The sequence below is a fragment of the Hyperoodon ampullatus genome (genome assembly GCF_949752795.1).
Source record: "Hyperoodon ampullatus genome assembly, chromosome: 11".
In the NCBI taxonomy this organism is placed as follows: domain Eukaryota; kingdom Metazoa; phylum Chordata; class Mammalia; order Artiodactyla; family Ziphiidae; genus Hyperoodon; species Hyperoodon ampullatus.
In genome coordinates this window covers 38,128,362-38,146,732 of record NC_136924.1, presented here as the reverse complement: position 1 = coordinate 38,146,732, position 18,371 = coordinate 38,128,362, and the positions used below count along the sequence as shown (strand labels likewise).

Below are 18,371 nucleotides of genomic sequence, written 5' to 3'. Positions count from 1 at the left end.
ATTGTAAATAATGCTGCAACGAACACAGGGGTGCATATATCTTTTTTTTTTTAATACTTATTTCTTTGGCTGTTCCGGGTCTTAGTTGTGGCATGCAGGATCTTCGTTGCTACATGTGGGATCTTTTTAGTTGCGGCATGAGAAATCTTAGCTGTGGCATGCGGGATCTAGTCCCCTGACAAGGGATCGAACCCATGCCCCCTACAATGGAAGCTCGGAGTCCTGACCACTGGACCACCAGGGAATTCCTGATGTTGAGCATCTTTTCATGTGCCTGTTGGCCATTTGTATGTCTTGCAAAAATGTCTATTCATGTCTTCTGCCCATTTTTAAATTGTTGTTTGTTTGGGGAGTTTTCTGATGTTTACTTGTTCGAGTTCTTTGAAAATTTTAGATACTAACCCCTTATTAGATAAATTGTTTGCAAATATCTTCTTCCATTACGTAGGTAGCCTTTTAGTTTTGTTGGTAGTTTCCTTTGCTGTGCAAAAGGTTTTTCTTTTGTTTTTTTTTTTTAGGGTTACATCCATCTACTTTTTTTTTCTTAATTTATTTTTATTTTTAGCTGTGTTAGGTCTTAGTTGTGGCACGCAGAATCTTTTTTTTGTGGTGCGCGGGCTCTCCACTGTGGCGTGTGGGCTTCTCTCTAGTTGTGGCAGGCGGGATTTTCTCTCTCTAGTTGTGGGGCGCAGGTTCCAGAGCACTTGGGCTCTGTAGTTGTGGCGTGTGGGCTCCAGAGCACATGGGTTTTGTAGTTTGTGGCATGCAAGCTCTCTAGTTGAGATGCGTGGGCTCAGTAGTTGTGGCGCACAGGCTTAGTTGCCCAGTGGCATGTGGGATCTTAGTTCTCCGACCAGGGATCGAACCCATGTCTTCTGCACTGGAAGGCAGATTCTTTACCACTGGACCACCAGGGAAGTCCCAATGCAAAAGCTTTTTAATTGGATGTAGTCCCATTTGTTTATTTTTGCTTTTGTTCCCCTTGCCTGAGGAGACATAGCTCACCCAAAATTGCTAAGACCAGATTTTCCTGGTGGTGCAGTGGTTAAGAATCCACCTGCCAATGCAGGGGACATGGGTTCGAGCCCCAGTCCGGGAAGATCCCACATGCTGCACAGCAATGAAGCCCGTGCGCCGCAACTACTGAACCTGTACTCCAGAGCCTGCAAACCACAACTGCTGAGCCTGTGTGCCACAACTACTGAAGCCCGCGTGCCTAGAGCCCGTGCTCCGCAACAAGAGAAGCCACGGTGATGAGAAGCCCACGCACCGCGACAAAGAGTAGCCCTCGCTCGCCGCAACTAGAGAAAGCCCACGCACGCAACAACAAAGACCCAACGCAGCCAAAAATAAATAAATTAAAATTAATTAATTAATTTTTAAAAATTGCTAAGACCGATAACAAATTGCATACCGCCTGTGTTTTCTTCTGGGAGTCTTATGGTTTCAGGTCTTACATTTACGTCTTTGATCCATTTTGAGTTTATTTTTGTAGATGGTGTGAGAAAGTAGTCCAGTTGATTCTTCTGCATGTAGCTGTCCAATTTTCCCAGCACCATTTATTGAAGAAGCTGTCATTTCCCCTTTGTATATTCTTGCCTCCTTTGTCATAGATTAACTGACCATTTAAGTATGGGTTTGTTTCTAGGCTCTCTATTCTGTTCCATTGACCTGTGTCTGTTTTTGTGCCAGTACCACATTGTTTTGATTACTGTAGTTTGAAATCAGGGAATGTGCTACCTTCAGCTCCGTTGTTCTTTCTCAAGATTGTTTTGGCTATTTGGGGTCCTTTGTGTTTCCACATAAATTTTAGAATTATTTGTTCTAGTTCTGTGAAAAATGTCTTTGGTATTTTGACAGGAATTGCACTGAATCTGTAGGTTGCCTTGAGGAATATGGTCATTTTAACAGGATTAATTCTTCCAACCCATGAGCACGATATACCTTTCCATCTGTTTGTGTTGTCATCAATTTCTTTCATCAATGTCTTATAGTTTTTCCAGTACAGGTCTTTTACCTACTTGGTTAGATTTATTCCTAGGCATTTTATTCTTTTCGATGCAACTGTAAATGGGATTGCTTTCCTTCATTTCTCTTTCTGATACTTTGGTGTTACTGTATAGAAATGTAACAGATTTCTGTATATTAATTTTGTATCCTGCAAACTTACTGAATTTATTTATTAGTTCTAATAGTTTTTTGAAGGCGTCTTTAGAATTTCCTATATATAGTATCATGTCATCTGCAAACAGTGACAGTTTTTTGTTTGTTTGTTTGTTTATTTTTGGCTGCATTGGGTCCTTGTTGCTGCATGTGGTCTTTCTCTAGTTGCAGCAAGTGGGGGCTACTCTTTATTGCGGTGAGCAGGCTTCTCATCACAGTGGCTTCTCTTGTTGCGGAGCACGGGCTCTAGGTGCGCGGGCTTCAGTAGTTGTGGCACATGGGCTCAGCAGTTGTGGCTTGCGGGCTCTGGAGGGTAGGCTCAGTAGTTATGGCACACGGGTTTAGTTGCTCCGTGGCACATGGGATCTTCCCGGACCAGGGATCAAAACCGTGTCCCCTGCATTGGCAGGAGGACTCCCAACCACTATGCCACCAGAGAAGCCCAACAGTGACAGTTTTACTTCTTCCTTTCCAACTTGGATTCCTTTTATTTCTTTTTCTTGACTGATCACTGTGGCTAGGACTTCCAATTCTATGTAGAATAAAAGTGGTGAGAGTGGGCATCCTTGCCTTGTTCCTGATCTTGGAAGAAACGCTTTCAGCTTTTTACTCTATATCTTGATTACTATGAGTTACATAAGCGTATACGTTTGTTAAAACTCATCATACTGCACGTTACAGTAAAATAGGTGTATTGTATCACATATAAATTACACCTCAAAGTTGATTAAAGACCATACTTTAGTATGAACCTATTTACAGAAGCTTGCTTATTCTTTTTTTTTTTAGCCGCACCACACAGCTAATAGGATCTTAGTGCCCCAACCAGGGATTGAACCCGGGCCCTCAGCAGTGAAAGTACGAAGTCCTAACGACTGGACTGCCAGGGAATTCCCAGACGCTTGCCTATTCTAAAACCACAACATTGTTTTGTTTTCTCCCCAGTTTTACAGAGGGAGAACTGGAGGCAGAGGCCCTGCCTGCCCAGGGAGCCTAAGGAGGGAGGGAGACTGGAACCAGATCTCCGCTGACTCCCAGGGTGTACTTCCCACACAACTCGTTTTCAGTATTTTTAAACCATTTGAAAATTTCTTCTGAGGATTCAGACACCTATCTAATTCAACGTATATGACATGTGGCCTTTTGTTAACGAAGCAGAATCACATTTATAAAATATTTCAAAAATAGAGCTTCCTTAATAAAATTAAGTACATGATACAATAAACGGTCTGATCAAAAACTTATGCTAGGGGCTTCCCTGGTGGCACAGTGGTTGGGAATCCGCCTGCCAGTGAAGGGGATCCAGGTTCGAGCCCTGGTCTGGGAAGATCCCACATGCCGAGGAGCAACTGGGCCCGTGCGCCACAACTACTGAGCCTGCGCTCTAGAGCCTGCGCTCCACAACAAAAGAAGCCACTGTGGTGGGGGGCCCGTGCACCGCGACGAGGAGTGGCCCCCGCTCGCCGCAACTAGAGAAGGACCTCGCATAGCAATGAAGACCCAACGCAGCCAAAAATAAACAAATAAAATAAATAAATAAATAAAAAACAACTTACGCTAGAAGGGAACTCTGTGCTTTTGAAGCCAGAAACTGCCAATGTCAAAATACAGCACAGACCCCAGTGGTCTCCACAGGTTCCTGGGAAGATCATTAGGCTTGAGCCTCTTTTAACGAATTCCATTAAACAAGAATTGCCAGGGGCTTTCTTCCACAATTAAAGGCCCTTGGTAGGAATGTTATCTGTTAAGACTGCAAACTGTAATCATTTCCTGAAGAGGACCCAGAGGCAGCCTCATCCTAACCCAACTGATCAACCTCACAAAGTGGTCTTGCCAGGCTCATTATGGGCGAGGGAAGCGATGAGGTGCCTCCAGCAACTCCTAGCTCCGCACCACAGCCGCTGTGTGTTCCCATGCTGGATTTGGCCATTATTCCCCTCTGATGGGCCCTTTCAGCAAGGACCAGTAAAACCGGAGGTTGTATCCCCATACAGTCAGCTTTCTTTTTCTTTATTCTCCAGTACGCGGCTAATTTCACAGAATTCTCGTTCCTCTCCAGCCCAGGGCCTCTGAACGCCTGACCTGGACCGCTGTCTGCAACCTCCCCACTATTAACTTCGGGGAGATGGGAGAGATTCCAGGGGTCAGGGGATTTCAAAAGCTCATTACCTTTGCATCATCCAATAGAGGGCTTCCTGGCTCAGAGTCGATGGAGTAGGGGGAGAAGCCTGCCTGGGACCCTGAGTCGGAGGCTGGAGGCGACATCAGAAGGACATTCTGATTGAAGTCATCAATCTTCAGGTCCACGTCATTGTCCACCAGGCTGCCTAGGTCAATGCCCTTCAAGAGCTCTGTAAAGAAAACCCTACCTGGCAAACGGTCCATTTTACAGCACCCCACCTGGGCTGGAGCTGGGCTAGGTGAGGGATGCACAGCCCCTGCTCATGCTTCACCCCTGAAGGCACCTTGTACACATCAGTGGACCCTCCCTGGTGCCCAGCACAGGACTTCTACTATAACCGGAAAGTCTGAAACCCTTTTCTCAACGAGCACACTTACTGTTCTTCTGATTTGCCAGTTTCAGCACCATGTTCTCCTGGCGCAGTTTATGATTGACCTGCTGCAAGTATTTGATGTAGTCAATGGCCTTCCTCAGAACGCCAGACTTGTGCATCTGGGAAGGAAGACGGGTGAAAAACACGGTGGCATCAGACCAGCTTGCACAGTGAAGAGAGCAGAGGCCCAGAGCTCAGGCTCTGGAGTGGGAGGTGCTGAGTTCAGATGCTGACTCTCCCACTACTTAGCTGTGCAACCCAGGACAAGTTACTCAACATCTCTGAACCTCACTTTCCTCCTCTGTGAAATAGGAATAATGATAGTATATGAGTCATAGGCTTGCCATGAGGATTAAATGAGCTAATATGTGTAAAGAGTTTAGCCTCTGGCCATCACACATATTATCCTATGATAATCCTAGCATCAAAACAAACTTTAAGGAAAACAAATGACAAACAAAAAACCAGAGTACTGGGCTTCCCTGGTGGCGCAGTGGTTGAGAGTCCGCCTGCTGATGCAGGGGACGCGGGTTCGTGCCCTGGTCTGGGAGGATCCCACATGCCGCGGAGCGGCTGGGCCCGTGAGCCATGGCCGCAGAGCCTGTGCGTCTGGAGCCTGTGCTCCGCAACGGGAGAGGCCACAGCGGTGGGAGGCCCGTGTACCGCAAAAAAAAAACAAAAAACAAACAAAAAAAAAACCCAGAGTACTCTTGGCTGGTTATCTTAAGTAAAGGTATATTAGTACCTTCCAGATTTGTAGGCTACAAGGAAAATTATATTTTCTTTCAAAATAGAGGTAAAGATAAACAGATAACAGGTAAAAAAAAATCTCCTATGTGCCAAAGCCAAAAGATACATTCATTGAAACACCAGAAATTTATGAAAAACCAATATCCTCTATTTGTTCTTTGTCAAAGATCCAATCTCCATTTTTCCTCCTCCCTAAAAGGTTAAAATATTATTAGCCATCCCTGAATACAATTAAGCATATGCCCAAAATGCCATCAGCTGCCTCAGATGTACACATGGTTGTGTTCCTGGCCATCAGTGAGCAGCAGGTGTCTGTGACACGGTGGTGGTAGTGGTGGGGGGTGGTGTGTGTGTGGCCACCACCACTGCAGAGCAGACTCAAAGGTCCAGGCAGGCCACTGCCTTACCAACACCCAACAGTTAATGTTTTATAATCCTGGAATTTCAAAACACCAAGAGGCTTTAGTAAGAGAGCACCTTTAACTATTCTTGCATTCACTCAGCCTGGGCCTGGGTCTTCCCTAAATTCCTGCAGCAAAAACAGATAGAGGGGAGATGATGAGGCATGAAATACCACTTTGCTTGGCACCTACCTTGGCATCTGTCCCCATGACCAGGTCCTTCAGCTCAATGATTTTGTCATTGATGGAGGAGCGATACCGCTTCTCAATGATGTTGTGTGTCGTCCTCCTTTCTCCTTCCTTGGGGGGCTCGAGCTGCTTGACTCCCCCAGGTACCTGCTTAATGGGCACTTTCTCTTGTCCCATCATCACAGGCATTGTGGTCAGAATGGTCCCATTGCTGCCCACCAGGGTCTAGAACAGACACAAGGGCAGAATGACCACTTGGTTAGTCTGAGTAAAGCAACCTCGCAACACAAACCCACTGGCCCTGGCCACGTGGCATCACCTGAAAACGCTTTGTATAGCCTGACACCCTTCCTGGGTTAATTGAGTCCAGAAGCCTTAGGAGCCATGGTACCTCAGGTACTATGCCCCTTTCAGAATCACTGTTGATTAGTCATGTGCCACAACAGCATTAATGTGGATAAACACCAACCTTTGATGTAGGGATGCCAGAAACACGTCATGTGATTCCTGCTTTGCTGTCGACCCATTAGCCACCTCTGAGCTCGCACATAATGCACCAACCACAAAACTTTCTCCTGGTGTATGACACGTATTTTCCTCTCACATGACGGTGAAGTTAACTTACTGTATTTCCTTGTACGATTTGCCCATCAAAAAGCCCAAGGGCAGAAGTGACAATGAGAGCCATTTTATTAAACAGACCAACTAGAGAGGCTTCCCCTTGTTTTCCTCTCAAATCTGCTTTTCCTGCTCTTTGTTTCTGTTTTCACTACTTTTAGTTTTATTTTCTTCAACAAATGGCCTCAATATCCAAGTGGCCAATGAACACAGAAAAAGCTTCTTACCTTCATTAGTCATCAAGAAATAATTCACACATAGTAAAAAGCACACATTTTAAGTGTACAGCTTAATGGAATTGTGATGTATGTATACAATGTGTGTAACCAAGGTAACCCTGACCAAGACACAGACCATTTCTATCCCCTTAGAAAGTTCCCTCATGCCCCTTCCCCCAGAGCAGTAATCACTGCTCTGACTCCTAGCACCATCTTCTTGAACTCTGTATAAATGGAATCATCAGCATGAACTCTTTTGTGATAAGCATCTCTTGCTCAGTGTACTATTTTTGAAGTTTAGCCACGTAGTTGTATGTATCAATAGTTCTTTTTGGATGGATAGTTGGGTTCCTTCTAGTTCTTGGCTTTTATGAGTAAGGCTTGCTTTTGAATTTTGATCACTTTTTTCTCTCAGACTCTTGCCACAAGATGAGACAGTGGCCAAGACCCTACAACTGAAGTATGGGTGCCTTTCATGTCCCCCACCTTGGAGCCCCTCCCTGCCTGGGGGACCTAGGGTCCTTCAGAAGCTAAACCTCCATCAGTAGGACCTAAAAGGCAGATGGTCCTGTGTGGAGCTGTTGCCCAGAAACTGGGGCTCCTCCGCTGTTCCTCTCTTGCCCCTCATAAACCCTAGTACTCCCACATTACACTCAGTGCTGGTTCTTCTTAAGGGGAAAAAAAAACTAAAATGGGGTAACTTTGCAATCTGACTGACACACTGCATAGAGCTGCCACATCTATTCAGTATCTGGAGGCTTCGTTACCATCTCTGAGGCCTAAAACCCCCAAGAAGCGGGGGTGGGGTGGGGGGCAGCTCTTACCGGAACTTGAAGGGCAGCTGTCTGGATGGGGGTGGTGAGGGCAGTGAGGGCTGGGTTCTGGACTGCGGCCATCACAGGGCTGCCATCTGTCTTCAGTGTGGTCAAAACAAGGGAATCTGTCTTGATGATCTGAGGCTGTACCAGGACCTGGATGGAAAAGGAAGAAAAGGAAAAGGAAGGTAGCATTACTCCTCTATTTTGCATTACTTCCTCCTGCATAGACCCTCCAGAAAAGAATGAGAAAATAAAATTTTCATAAAACTGAGAATGTAGCTTGATTACTGGGTGGCCGGGGAGAAGGCATACAGCTAAAGAGGGTTCTGGGTTGGAAGGCTGAAAGGCTTTGAGGAGAGCAGTGCCAGCGGCCTAGCGGGGGCAGAGCAAGCATGGCTCGGGTGGACAGTGGAAGGGAGAGAGACCTGATTGTGGACAAACTTAGGAATGTGACGAAAACGGCTGGGAAGCAAAAATGGTAAACCTGGATTGCTTTTTTTTGGTTTTTTTTCGGTACGCGGGCCTCTCACTGCTGTGGCCTCTCCCGTTGCGGAGCACAGGCTCCGGACGCGCAGGCTCAGCGGCCATGGCTCACGGGCCCAGCCGCTCCGTAGCATGTGGGATCTTCCCAGACCGGGGCACGAACCCGTGTCCCCTGCATCGGCAGGCGGACTCTCAACCACTGCGCCACCAGGGAAGCCCCCTGGATTGTTTTTTAAAGCTAACTTACTTCATTAGTTAGAAATACAGTCCACTATGATACACGGCTTAAGAACATTCTGGCACATTTCTTTTCAGTTTTATACCCATTACATGTGTAAATGAGTGAATACACCAGCATTTACTGAGTTTAGGCGGATGCCGGTGTGCATCTGCAGACGTCTTCTCTGCCAGGTCTCACGGGTGCCTCGTGAGGTCCAGGTGCCCCTACCTGCCCTGCAAGCTGCTCCCTCACACTCTGCTGGCCCTGCTTAGCATGCAGACCACGTCTTCAACCACAGGCTGGCCAAGAGCCCCAACGAGGGCCTCCCTGAATTCTTGTCGGCCACCTACCGGGACCTGCTGCACCTGGGGCGCAGCAACCGTCTGCACCGTGGCCGGGGCGAGGGTCTGCAGCGTGCCATTGGCTGTCTGCGTCAGCACCCGCTGGGCCTGCACCGTCTGCACCTGCTGCTGGATGGTGACCGGCTGCACCTGGGAGGATGTCACTAGGCTTTGGACTTGAGGCTGAAGGACTTGGGAGAAGAGGAGAAAAAAAGTCACGTGGACGAGGAATGCATTCTGTCACCGTAGCTGTGGCAACAACCGAGGCTGGAGCGCCTCCTAACGATCCCAACTCCCCACCTGTTGCTGAAGCAGATGTGCACAGCCATTTACAAGCTGGTCTAGATGACAAGAACATCCCATAAGGGCTGCGTCAATTTCTGAGGAACGAGTACAAATTATTTCATTACCCCAATGCTGGGGTGGAGGTGAGGGAAGCTAATCAGCAAGTGACTGCACCCAGCAAGGGAGTTAACAGGTGTTGAGAACCAACTCTCTGGGGCTTCATTTCCTCCCATAAAATGAAGGGAAGGTGCACTTTGGGATGACGGTCTCAGGTTTTTGCTTTGTGGCCTCCCCCCAGCCCCTAAACCCTTGAAGCCCATTAAAGACCTGTCAGATCCTTTGAAATTAGTAGAGCAATACTAATCCCACCCAGAGGTCCCCACAGGGTCAGAGAGCAATCTGATGAAAAGGTGCCGGGACACAGCACAACACAGAAAGTCACTCATTCACTCAGCACACACCGAGGGCCTACTGTGAGGCCTGCCACTCGGAGACACGGCACCTATGTTAAAAGGCATACTCTTCTCTGCAGTGGATGCTCAGGAGATGTCTCCTGGATGAATGGTTCTCAACCTACAGGTGCTGAGATCTTCCTGGTGCCTGGGTGAATTTCAAGACTAATTTTATTCAAGCCCCCACCTCTAGTTACCAGGACAGCCCTGTGGCTACTGTGCCCATTGGAGTCTTTGACCACGCATCCTTGAAACAGGCACAGTAGACATTAAGGTATTTGAAGAGACCGAATGTGTTCCTGCACCACTATGGTTACGGCCAGCTACCGAAACCTCATTCAGACAGGGCCAAGTTGATAGGCTGTGTCATCCCCAGAGAGGACAGAACTATTTACAGTCCACCTCGGAAGTGTCTGCAAACTGGCACAAAAACTTCTGAACCAACCAATCGTTATCACATTTGAGTTCTGAGTCACCTTGAAAGCTGGTAGCTGCATTCTGGTATATCAGAGGCTGCTGGATGATCCTTGTCTGGGGAGCGGTGCTGAATGTCGGGGTGATCATTACTGTCTGCTGCTGCAGCTGAGCTGGAGGCTGGGGCTGGGGCTGGGGGCGGGGCTGAAGAACGGGAGCTGTCCTTGGCGGAGGGGGAACTGCGGTGGGGGGAGCCTTGACTTGTAGGGCTGGAGCCTGGGGGGAGGTAGCCGAGGGCGAGAAGGAAGGTAACGGGACCTGGCTGAAGGACCGCTGCACCGAGGGGTCCCCAGCTCCGGCTCCGCCACCGCTGCTGCTGCCATTGCTGCTGCCGCTGTTGCCACTTCCACCGCCGCCAGGGAAGGAGCTGCACAGCTGCTCTGAGAACAAGTCAGGGAACTCTCCCACTTGATTGCTGACAAACTGCAGCATCTCTGTGAGCAAATGGAAAGGAGTAATTCTACTGCCAACCAAAATATCTATTAACTTTCAAATTTGCTTAAGAAACGGAGGCATGAAAATCCAATAGCTTTCCCAAGACACTGCAGAGATGGGTCGCCCCTCTCTCATGTGGGGAGTGGGACAGGACTTCACTTGCTTGATGTTCTTCTCCCTCCTCACCACCTCCAGCCTTGTTCTACCCACTTTCCTCATTGTCTGTACCAGGCCTAACAGGAGCTACCTCTGTGCTGGGTGAATGTCCCTCTTGGAGGATACGGCTGGTCGCATTTTACGGTTGGGGTAGTCGCTGTCCTGAGTCTTTGGAGCTCAGCAGCCTTGCACTGTGAGGCCACCTCCAATCTCAGCACTGCTCCCCATGACAGGGGAGTCCCCAGACCCCAACTCTCCTCACCACAGGCAGACTCTGGGCCTTCTCTCCAACATGGGCATATCCCTGGGCACTGCCGGTACCCTCAGGAACACCCGGGGATGATGAAGTTGATGGCCTCCAATTCATGGAACTTTAGAGGTGGAATGGATGGAAAGATCATACACGAAGTCCAGGACAGGGAAATAACTCGGCCAAGGTCACCAGCTCATCAGGGCACAGCAAGGATTAGAACCAGTTCTCTGCCTCCCAGCCTCGCCTTCTTCGACTGCACCCCAGTGCCTTCACTGTCAGAAGGTCAGGGCAGAACAGCCCGGGCCCTGGACCCACCTGGCTGCACGTCTTTCCTCTGGGCAAGGAGCCCGTGGAGCCAAGGGGATGTGTCCGCTGGAGAGCATGCCGCCTTCTATTGACAGATCACGCTCCAAGTACCCGGGACCCCTAAATTCCCAGCCCAGAGGGCCTCTTCCCCTGCTTCATCCTCCCAATGGTTTACCCAAATCGAACTTAATCCATGACTAACAACTCACCTCTCATGACTCCTTCCTCCCCATAGGGCTGCTCCCCAGTAGGAGTCTGGGGCCTCAACTTTGACCCGGGTATGTTCAGATCTACAATTCTCTACCCTGTCCACATTCTCTCCCCTTTCCTCTCCAACACATTCCCAAAAAGCTACTGCTTGCTACTAAACTCTGGCGCCCTCCTCTCAAAACCCTCAAGGCTGCAGGATGCTCTGATTTGGTCACCAAAAAGAAAAAACAAACAAAAACAAGAAACAAAGCCCCCAAACACTGTCTCCATTCATTCGTCAAACCTCCACCAGTAAGTCCCTCCCAGGTTTCTAGCAGTGTGTGTGTGTCTGTGTGTGTGTGTGTGTGTCTGTGTCTGTGTGTCTGTGTGTGTGAGGGGGAAGAATCTGGGCTATAAAGAGTCTTATGTTAGGCAAGCAGAAAGCTACCAGGGGTTTCCAGCATGACCTCCACACAGGATAACTGGAGCTTAGCAGCTCAGCACGCTCAGTGTTCAGTCAGTCCAACCTGCTGGCAAAACCGCATCTCACAAGATTAAATGACTACACAGTGGTGTTATTTACCAACACCTCGACACTCTGCTCTGTCCCCACTCAGCCTGTCATCTGTGGGAGGGAGAAATGGGCAGAATGCCACAGATATTGTAACCTGTACCGACAAATTCCAATTCCTTGTACATGATTAAACTAAGAAATACCCTCAAGCTCAGCACAAAATTTAAACAAAACACAACTTGGTGCTGACACATTCCAAGCACAACACAATATTATAAAATGCTTTAAGAAATTAAGAGAAACCTAATAATTCGTTGAGCTTTCCAGAACTCCCATAAAATCCTGACTCTGGGGAATCAACACAGAGGACTACTTTGTGAGCCAAAAGAACATCACTCCCTGGCTGATTGTTCTAAGCCATGGAAAGCTAAGGAGGGCAAAAGAGGCCAGAGGGTAGATGGGCACAGGCTTTGGGACTAGGTGGGTCTCAAAGGGCCCATCTAATCAGCTGTGTGAACGTGGGCAAGTCACTTCTTTCTACACCCCCGTTTCCTTCCAGGAGGCTGCCACAAGAAGACTCACTTGGCTTCTTTGTGGTGAGGATTAATAAGAAAATTGATGCAAAGTGCTTGGTGGGGGCAGACCCTTACAAAGGTCCCTATCAGTGGTGCTTCTGACGCCCCACTAAACAGGCACTCGGCCCCACTTATCCTGTTGAGTGCTCTCTAGAAACTTTTGTCGGGGAGACATGGGCTGGCTGGTGAAGTAATGTACAGAGGTCACAAAGCTTAGTTCACAAAGCAGGTTAAGTGTGTGTAGGCAGATGGAATGCGACTGCTTCAATTTAAAAAAAAATCCTTTTCGACCCACACATGAGGAGCTCCTGGGAGCTATCTCCAGCCAGGCAGATGGGCATGGGGCTGAGGGGCACAGAGGAGCCGTTACGACTGAGCATTTGAAGGAAGAAGTAACGAAGAGGTTCTTTGAGCCACTGCGGCAGCAGGCACGCTGGGCCTCCCGGGGACCCGTCTGGTCTGCAGTGACAGAGAAGGGGAGGCCCCGGTAAGTGGAAGGAGGCCCACCCAGGCGCAGATCTGCCCTGTACCTGGGGGCTACACCTTGGGAGCTCCCCACGGCTCCTGGCTCTTCCCTGCTCCCATCATTCAATCATTCATGTGCTACGGACACATAGGCTCTCTTGTCCACAGAGAGCCATGAAACCTAGAGAAGGGGCCTGGGAGAAGGCAGTTTTTATGGAGGTTTGAAAATGATGAAGTTTGGCTAGACATGGAAGGCCAGACACGGGCCTCCTTGGAGCTGGGTCGGCCGCCCGGGCCTGCAAACCCCAGCTCACCTCGAGGGGGTGCTCCTGTCAACCACCCTCCCCCACCAAGCCACATTCCTGTGTTTAGCTGCTTCATAAACTAAGATTTAAGTTGCTTGATAAAGTAGGCTGGGCCCCAAGAAACTATATCTGGGTTTTGATCACGTAACCAAAATTAGAGGCTCCGGCTGTCACCTGTGCCTGACAGTCTCAGGCTTCATCCAAGGAGACCCCAAGTTCACTTGTACTTTACAGAGCTCGTGACCTAGAGGTAACATAAGCCACTGTGTCTGGCTCAGTCTAGTGGCATCTACCTCAGAATGAGGTAACTCGAAATCTGGTCAGATTAATTCTGGTCAAGAATAAAGAATCGGAAGCCCCAAATGGGGTAACGTTGTCTCCAAACTGCAGTCAGTCAAAAATTCTTTCAATGGGTATTTGTTACCTAGCCCTGTTAGGTGCTAGAAGAACTACTTTTACAGAAGTCATTTATTCTTATATTTTGAATTTATTATGGATCTTGTGTTAGACAATGTTTTAAAATAATTTTCTTTTTTATTGTTGTGTTTTTTTGTTTTTTTGCTGTACACGGGCCTCTCACTGTTGTGGCCTCTCCCGTTGCGGAGCACAGGCCCCGGACGCGCAGGCTCAGCGGCCATGGCTCACGGGCCCAGCCGCTCCGCGGCATGTGGGATCTTCCCAAACTGGGGCACGAACCCGTGTCCCCTGCATCGGCAGGCGGACTCTCAACCACTGCGCCACCAGGGAAGCCCTAATTTTCTTTTTTAAATGATAAAAGTAACATTCGCTACCAAAAAATTTAGAAAAAGTTAAATGAAAAAATAAAAATCATCCAGCAGGGCTTTCCTGGTGGTGCAGTGGTTGAGAATCTGCCTGCCAATGCAGGGGATACGGGTTCGAGCCCTGGTCTGGGAAGATCCCACCTGCCACGGAGCAACTGAGCCTGTGTGCCACAACTACTGAGCCCGTGTGCCACAACTACTGAAGTCCATGCGCCTAGAGCCCGTGCTCCCAACAAGAGAAGCCACCACAATGAGAAGCCCGTGCACCACAAAGAAGAGTCGCCCCCACTCCCCGCAACTAGAGAAAGTCCGCGTGCAGCAACAAAGACCCAACACAGCCAAAAAAAAAAAAAATCATCCAGCAATTCCACCACCCTGAGACATCTACCGCCAGTGTTTTGATGTGTATCCTTCCAGACTACTTCCTATACAAGGCTTGCTTGCAAACACAAGTGTGCACATGTGTAGGATGGTTTTACAAAAATGGGATCACGCTGAAGATGCTATTTTGTCCCTGCTCCCTTTGGGAACAATACATTGTATTGTATTATATTAATGCACCAGACTTTAACCACTTAGTGATGATGGATGAGTGCTTTCGTCTTTTCAGCATTATTAACAACTCTGACAAAAATCTTTGAACAAGCATCTTTTCCCATTTATCTGATTATTTTCTTAGGATAAATTTCTAGAAATTAGATGGCTGGGTCAAATGACAGGTATATATACTTTGGAAAGGTTACAACAATCTATACACTTGCCAGTGTTTCCCCGCATTTAATGGGCTGGCCAAAAAATTCAAGTTTTTCTGTAACGTCTTATGGAAAAACTCGAACGAACTTCTTGGCCAACCCAATATTTCTGTCCATTTGATAGTGGGAAAAAACAACATCTAACTGTTCTAATTTACATGAATGCGTATTAAATGAGGTCAAACGTCAATCCCCATTTTATTGGCCATTTGTATTCCTTCTTTGTAAATTGCCTGCTCTTGACCTCTGTTCATTTTTCTACTGGGCTATTTGTCTCTTTTTAGTGATTTTAAAAACTTTCATATATTATGGATATTTGCTCGTTCTTATATATTTTCAAATATTTGCCCCACTTTGTTGGGTTTTTTTTGTTGTTGTTGTTTTGGTTTTTTTGCTCAGGAAAGAGAATGGCATACTCACTGAGAGCTACCCCGGCCTAGTGCTGTAACCTGGGGCAAGTTTTACCTCTCTGAGCCACAGTTTTCTCACCTATAAAATGTGGCTAACAATTATATCTAACTCGTCATGTTGTTGAGAGATAGTTCACATGGAATCTACAGCACAGTGCCTGGCACTTAGTATTAGCTAGTACATGTTATACACAGTGGTTTCTGACAGTTAGTTTTGCTTTGACTTTTTTTTTGGAAAATTCAGATTTGTTCCAACGCATTGGATATATTAGGGAATAATTTGGGCATAACATAAATTTCGTGTTTACTTATGCATGAAAGAAACACTAAAAAACACAAAAAACCATACCCAGCTGAAATGAGCCACACAGGAAAACAAAAAATGCACACACTTCAAACATCCACCAGCTTGTCAGATCACCTGCATGCGTTATGAGCTACATCCCTCCACATCTGGGGTCAGAAATTTCCATCCGACTTCAGAAAGCCTTCCTTCCATCACTTCACAATAACGCGAGCTATAATCTTCCAACGCCCACTTCCACAAGCAAACCTCAGGTCTTTTTTAAGGTAGAGTGCTACATTTATTGTGGTAGTTATACATTTCTTAGCCACTTAACATCTGTGCTGTTTAGGGGGTCCTATCTTATTTTTTATTTATTTTTACCATTTAATTTTAATTTTTTTATTGGGCTATAGTTGATTTACAATGTTAGTTTCAGATGTACAACACAGTGATTCAAAATCTTTATAGATTATACTCTATTTAAAGTTATTATAAAATATTGGCTATAGTCCCTGTGCTGTAAAATAAATATATCCTTGTAGTTTATTTATTTTATACATGGTAGTTTCTACCTCATCTTTTTTTTTAGAATGCCCACTTATTTTTTCTCTCTCTTTTCTGGTCACCTATGAAGTTGTATTTTTTTGTGTTTTTTTTGTGTTTTTTTTTTTGCGGTACGCGGGCCTCTCACTGTTGTGGCCTCTCCCGTTGCGGAGCACAGGCTCCGGACGCGCAGGCTCAGCGGCCATGGCTCACGGGCCCAGCCGCCCCGCGGCATGTGGGATCCTCCTGGACCGGGGCACGAACCCGTGTCCCCTGCATCGGCAGGTAGACTCTCAACCACTGCGCCACCAGGGAAGCCCACCTATGAAGTTTTTGAGTGTTATGACTCTAACCCCACTTTCCCCATAAGCCCTGTGGTTTTTACTGTGTAATTTTGCATAGTGCGGTAATTTTTAGGAATGTGTATGTTGCATTACAGCAGAACAATTTCAATCCTGTGCAGTAAAATTACATGGTTTCTAACCCAAAGATCGTAAGGATATTGACGTAAACTTTCTTCAGTTACTTTTGTTCATTTCATCTTTTCACATTAGGTCTGCCCAACAAACCTAAGAACACAGAAGCATGGTGTGTGATGTGTGTAAGGCTGTTGGGAGTGAGATGGACCACAACCAGTGGGGGATAGGGAGGTAAACACAAAATCTAATACCCAGCAAGAATCCTTCTTGAGCAACAAGTATCCTGCTTTCAAGCTGACGATCCTGTCTCCCCCTCCTAGGATGATTTTTTTCTAATAATTAAAGAATCTTAAAATTAAAAATAATAAAATAAAATGCAGACCCATATCAAGCCTGAGGGTCAATGGTAAGATAACTCTTCCTTTTCCCACCATTTTGCTGTTTGTGATCACCACTGCTTTCCCAGGACCTAAAACATCAGTTATCCCCATTCAAGTCACCCAGAGGGGCAGGTAAGGAGCTGGGCTGTCAACCACACCCTTCAACCCAGAAGCCCTGAAATGCAAGCAATAACAGAAGGAACAGAGGGACAGTTACAGCAGGCAAACTGCTGCCTTAAAATTGTTCCACTCAAACACCAGGAGGCACATCCATTTGGTAAGAAGCTCAGAGCACAGGGACAGAATTGTGTACTTCAAGGGAATTCTGGGTCACCATCTTGGGGAAAGGGAGTCTGAAGGAGGCACCGAATGACACAGGATGACAAACTAGGGACCTGGGCATCCTATATTTTAAGCGAGGGATGACTGAACTCTTTTGACTGGCAAAGAAACCACAAAGGGAAATTGGGTGGGGAGGTGGGGTTCTTAAGTGCTTGTGTTCCACAACACACACAAATGTGTCATATATTCCTTTGCACATATCAAGTATTACATAATAAAATAAAATATTTGAAAATTAAGAGAAAAAGAAAACACAAAGAGAAGCCAAGTCATTCTCAAATGGCCTCTGGTCTGCTCTGTCTGGCTCTCTCGCCACCCGCCCAGGCTGGGTATCAGGGGCAGCCCCAGAGGGCCCCAGCTCAGCTGGCCGGTCCTGGCTTCTCTGGTCCGACACAGCAGGAGACCCGGGCCAGCTCTTGAGCTTCAATCAGAAGAGAGTGACCTTCCGCACTACCTTCAATTGCTCTTTCTTCTTCTTTCCGCTGCCGTGAGTTCGCTATGAATCCCTGGCAGGTCTCCTTCCGTAGTGTCACAGAGTTGTTATCTCTTTGCTCCACTTCCATACCCTGCCTTGATTTCAACCGCAGCCTTCAACCCAGTGACAATCGTCTTCTTTGAGTATCTTGTTGGTCCAATAGTCTTTCAAAGCAAATCAAACTTCTTCAACATGAGCTTCATAGCTTCCTACCAATAGCTCCCTCCTACTCCAGGGGATTTCACTTCCCACTCACCTTAGCTCATCATCCAGCCTGGAAAAATACCCACTCCCTTCCTTTTTGGCCCAGGCCTTTGGGGGGTGGGGGAGGGGTACCTTACCCTTTCTGCTTGTTACAGCCCTCTTCCTTTAACTGCACAATTCCATTTCAAAATGACTTACAATTTCTTTCACCAAGGACTCTTTTCTACCTCAGATCCAGCCATCTTTTAGCTCTTGAACCCAACTGTGATTTATTTGTTAAAAAAAAAAGTCTAAAACTTGAAAATGTGGGAAATTAAAAAAAGTACAGCTCTGGGCTCCCCTGGTGGCACAGTGGTTAAGGATCCGCCTGCCAATGGAGGGGACACGGGTTCAAGCCCTGGTCCGGGAAGATCCCACATGTTGCGGAGCAACTAAGCCCGTGCACCACAACTACTGAAGCCCATGCGCCTAGAGCCCATGCTCCACAACAAGAGAAGCCACCGCAATGAGAAGCCCGCAACCAAGAGTAGCCCCCGCTGGCCGCAACTAGAGGAAGCCCCAGCACAGCAATTAAGACCCAACACAGCCAAAAAAAAAGAAGGTACAATTCTCT

At 47.2% G+C, this 18,371-nt stretch overlaps 1 protein-coding gene across 1 annotated transcript in view; it reads right to left on the bottom strand.

The window, feature by feature from the left end:
* Window positions 1-18,371, bottom strand: part of SREBF2 (sterol regulatory element binding transcription factor 2) — a gene marked incomplete at its 3' end in the record, with an annotated part of 61,434 nt that overhangs the window by 27,710 nt on the left and 15,353 nt on the right. The window contains exons 2-7 of the mRNA XM_079714427.1: window positions 9,970-10,401; window positions 8,766-8,947; window positions 7,719-7,865; window positions 6,062-6,283; window positions 4,723-4,837; window positions 4,333-4,514 (exon numbers count right to left, since the gene is read on the bottom strand). Coding sequence (XP_079570553.1) covers window positions 4,333-4,514; window positions 4,723-4,837; window positions 6,062-6,283; window positions 7,719-7,865; window positions 8,766-8,947; window positions 9,970-10,401 — 1,280 coding nt within the window. The remainder of the gene's footprint in view (window positions 1-4,332; window positions 4,515-4,722; window positions 4,838-6,061; window positions 6,284-7,718; window positions 7,866-8,765; window positions 8,948-9,969; window positions 10,402-18,371) is intronic.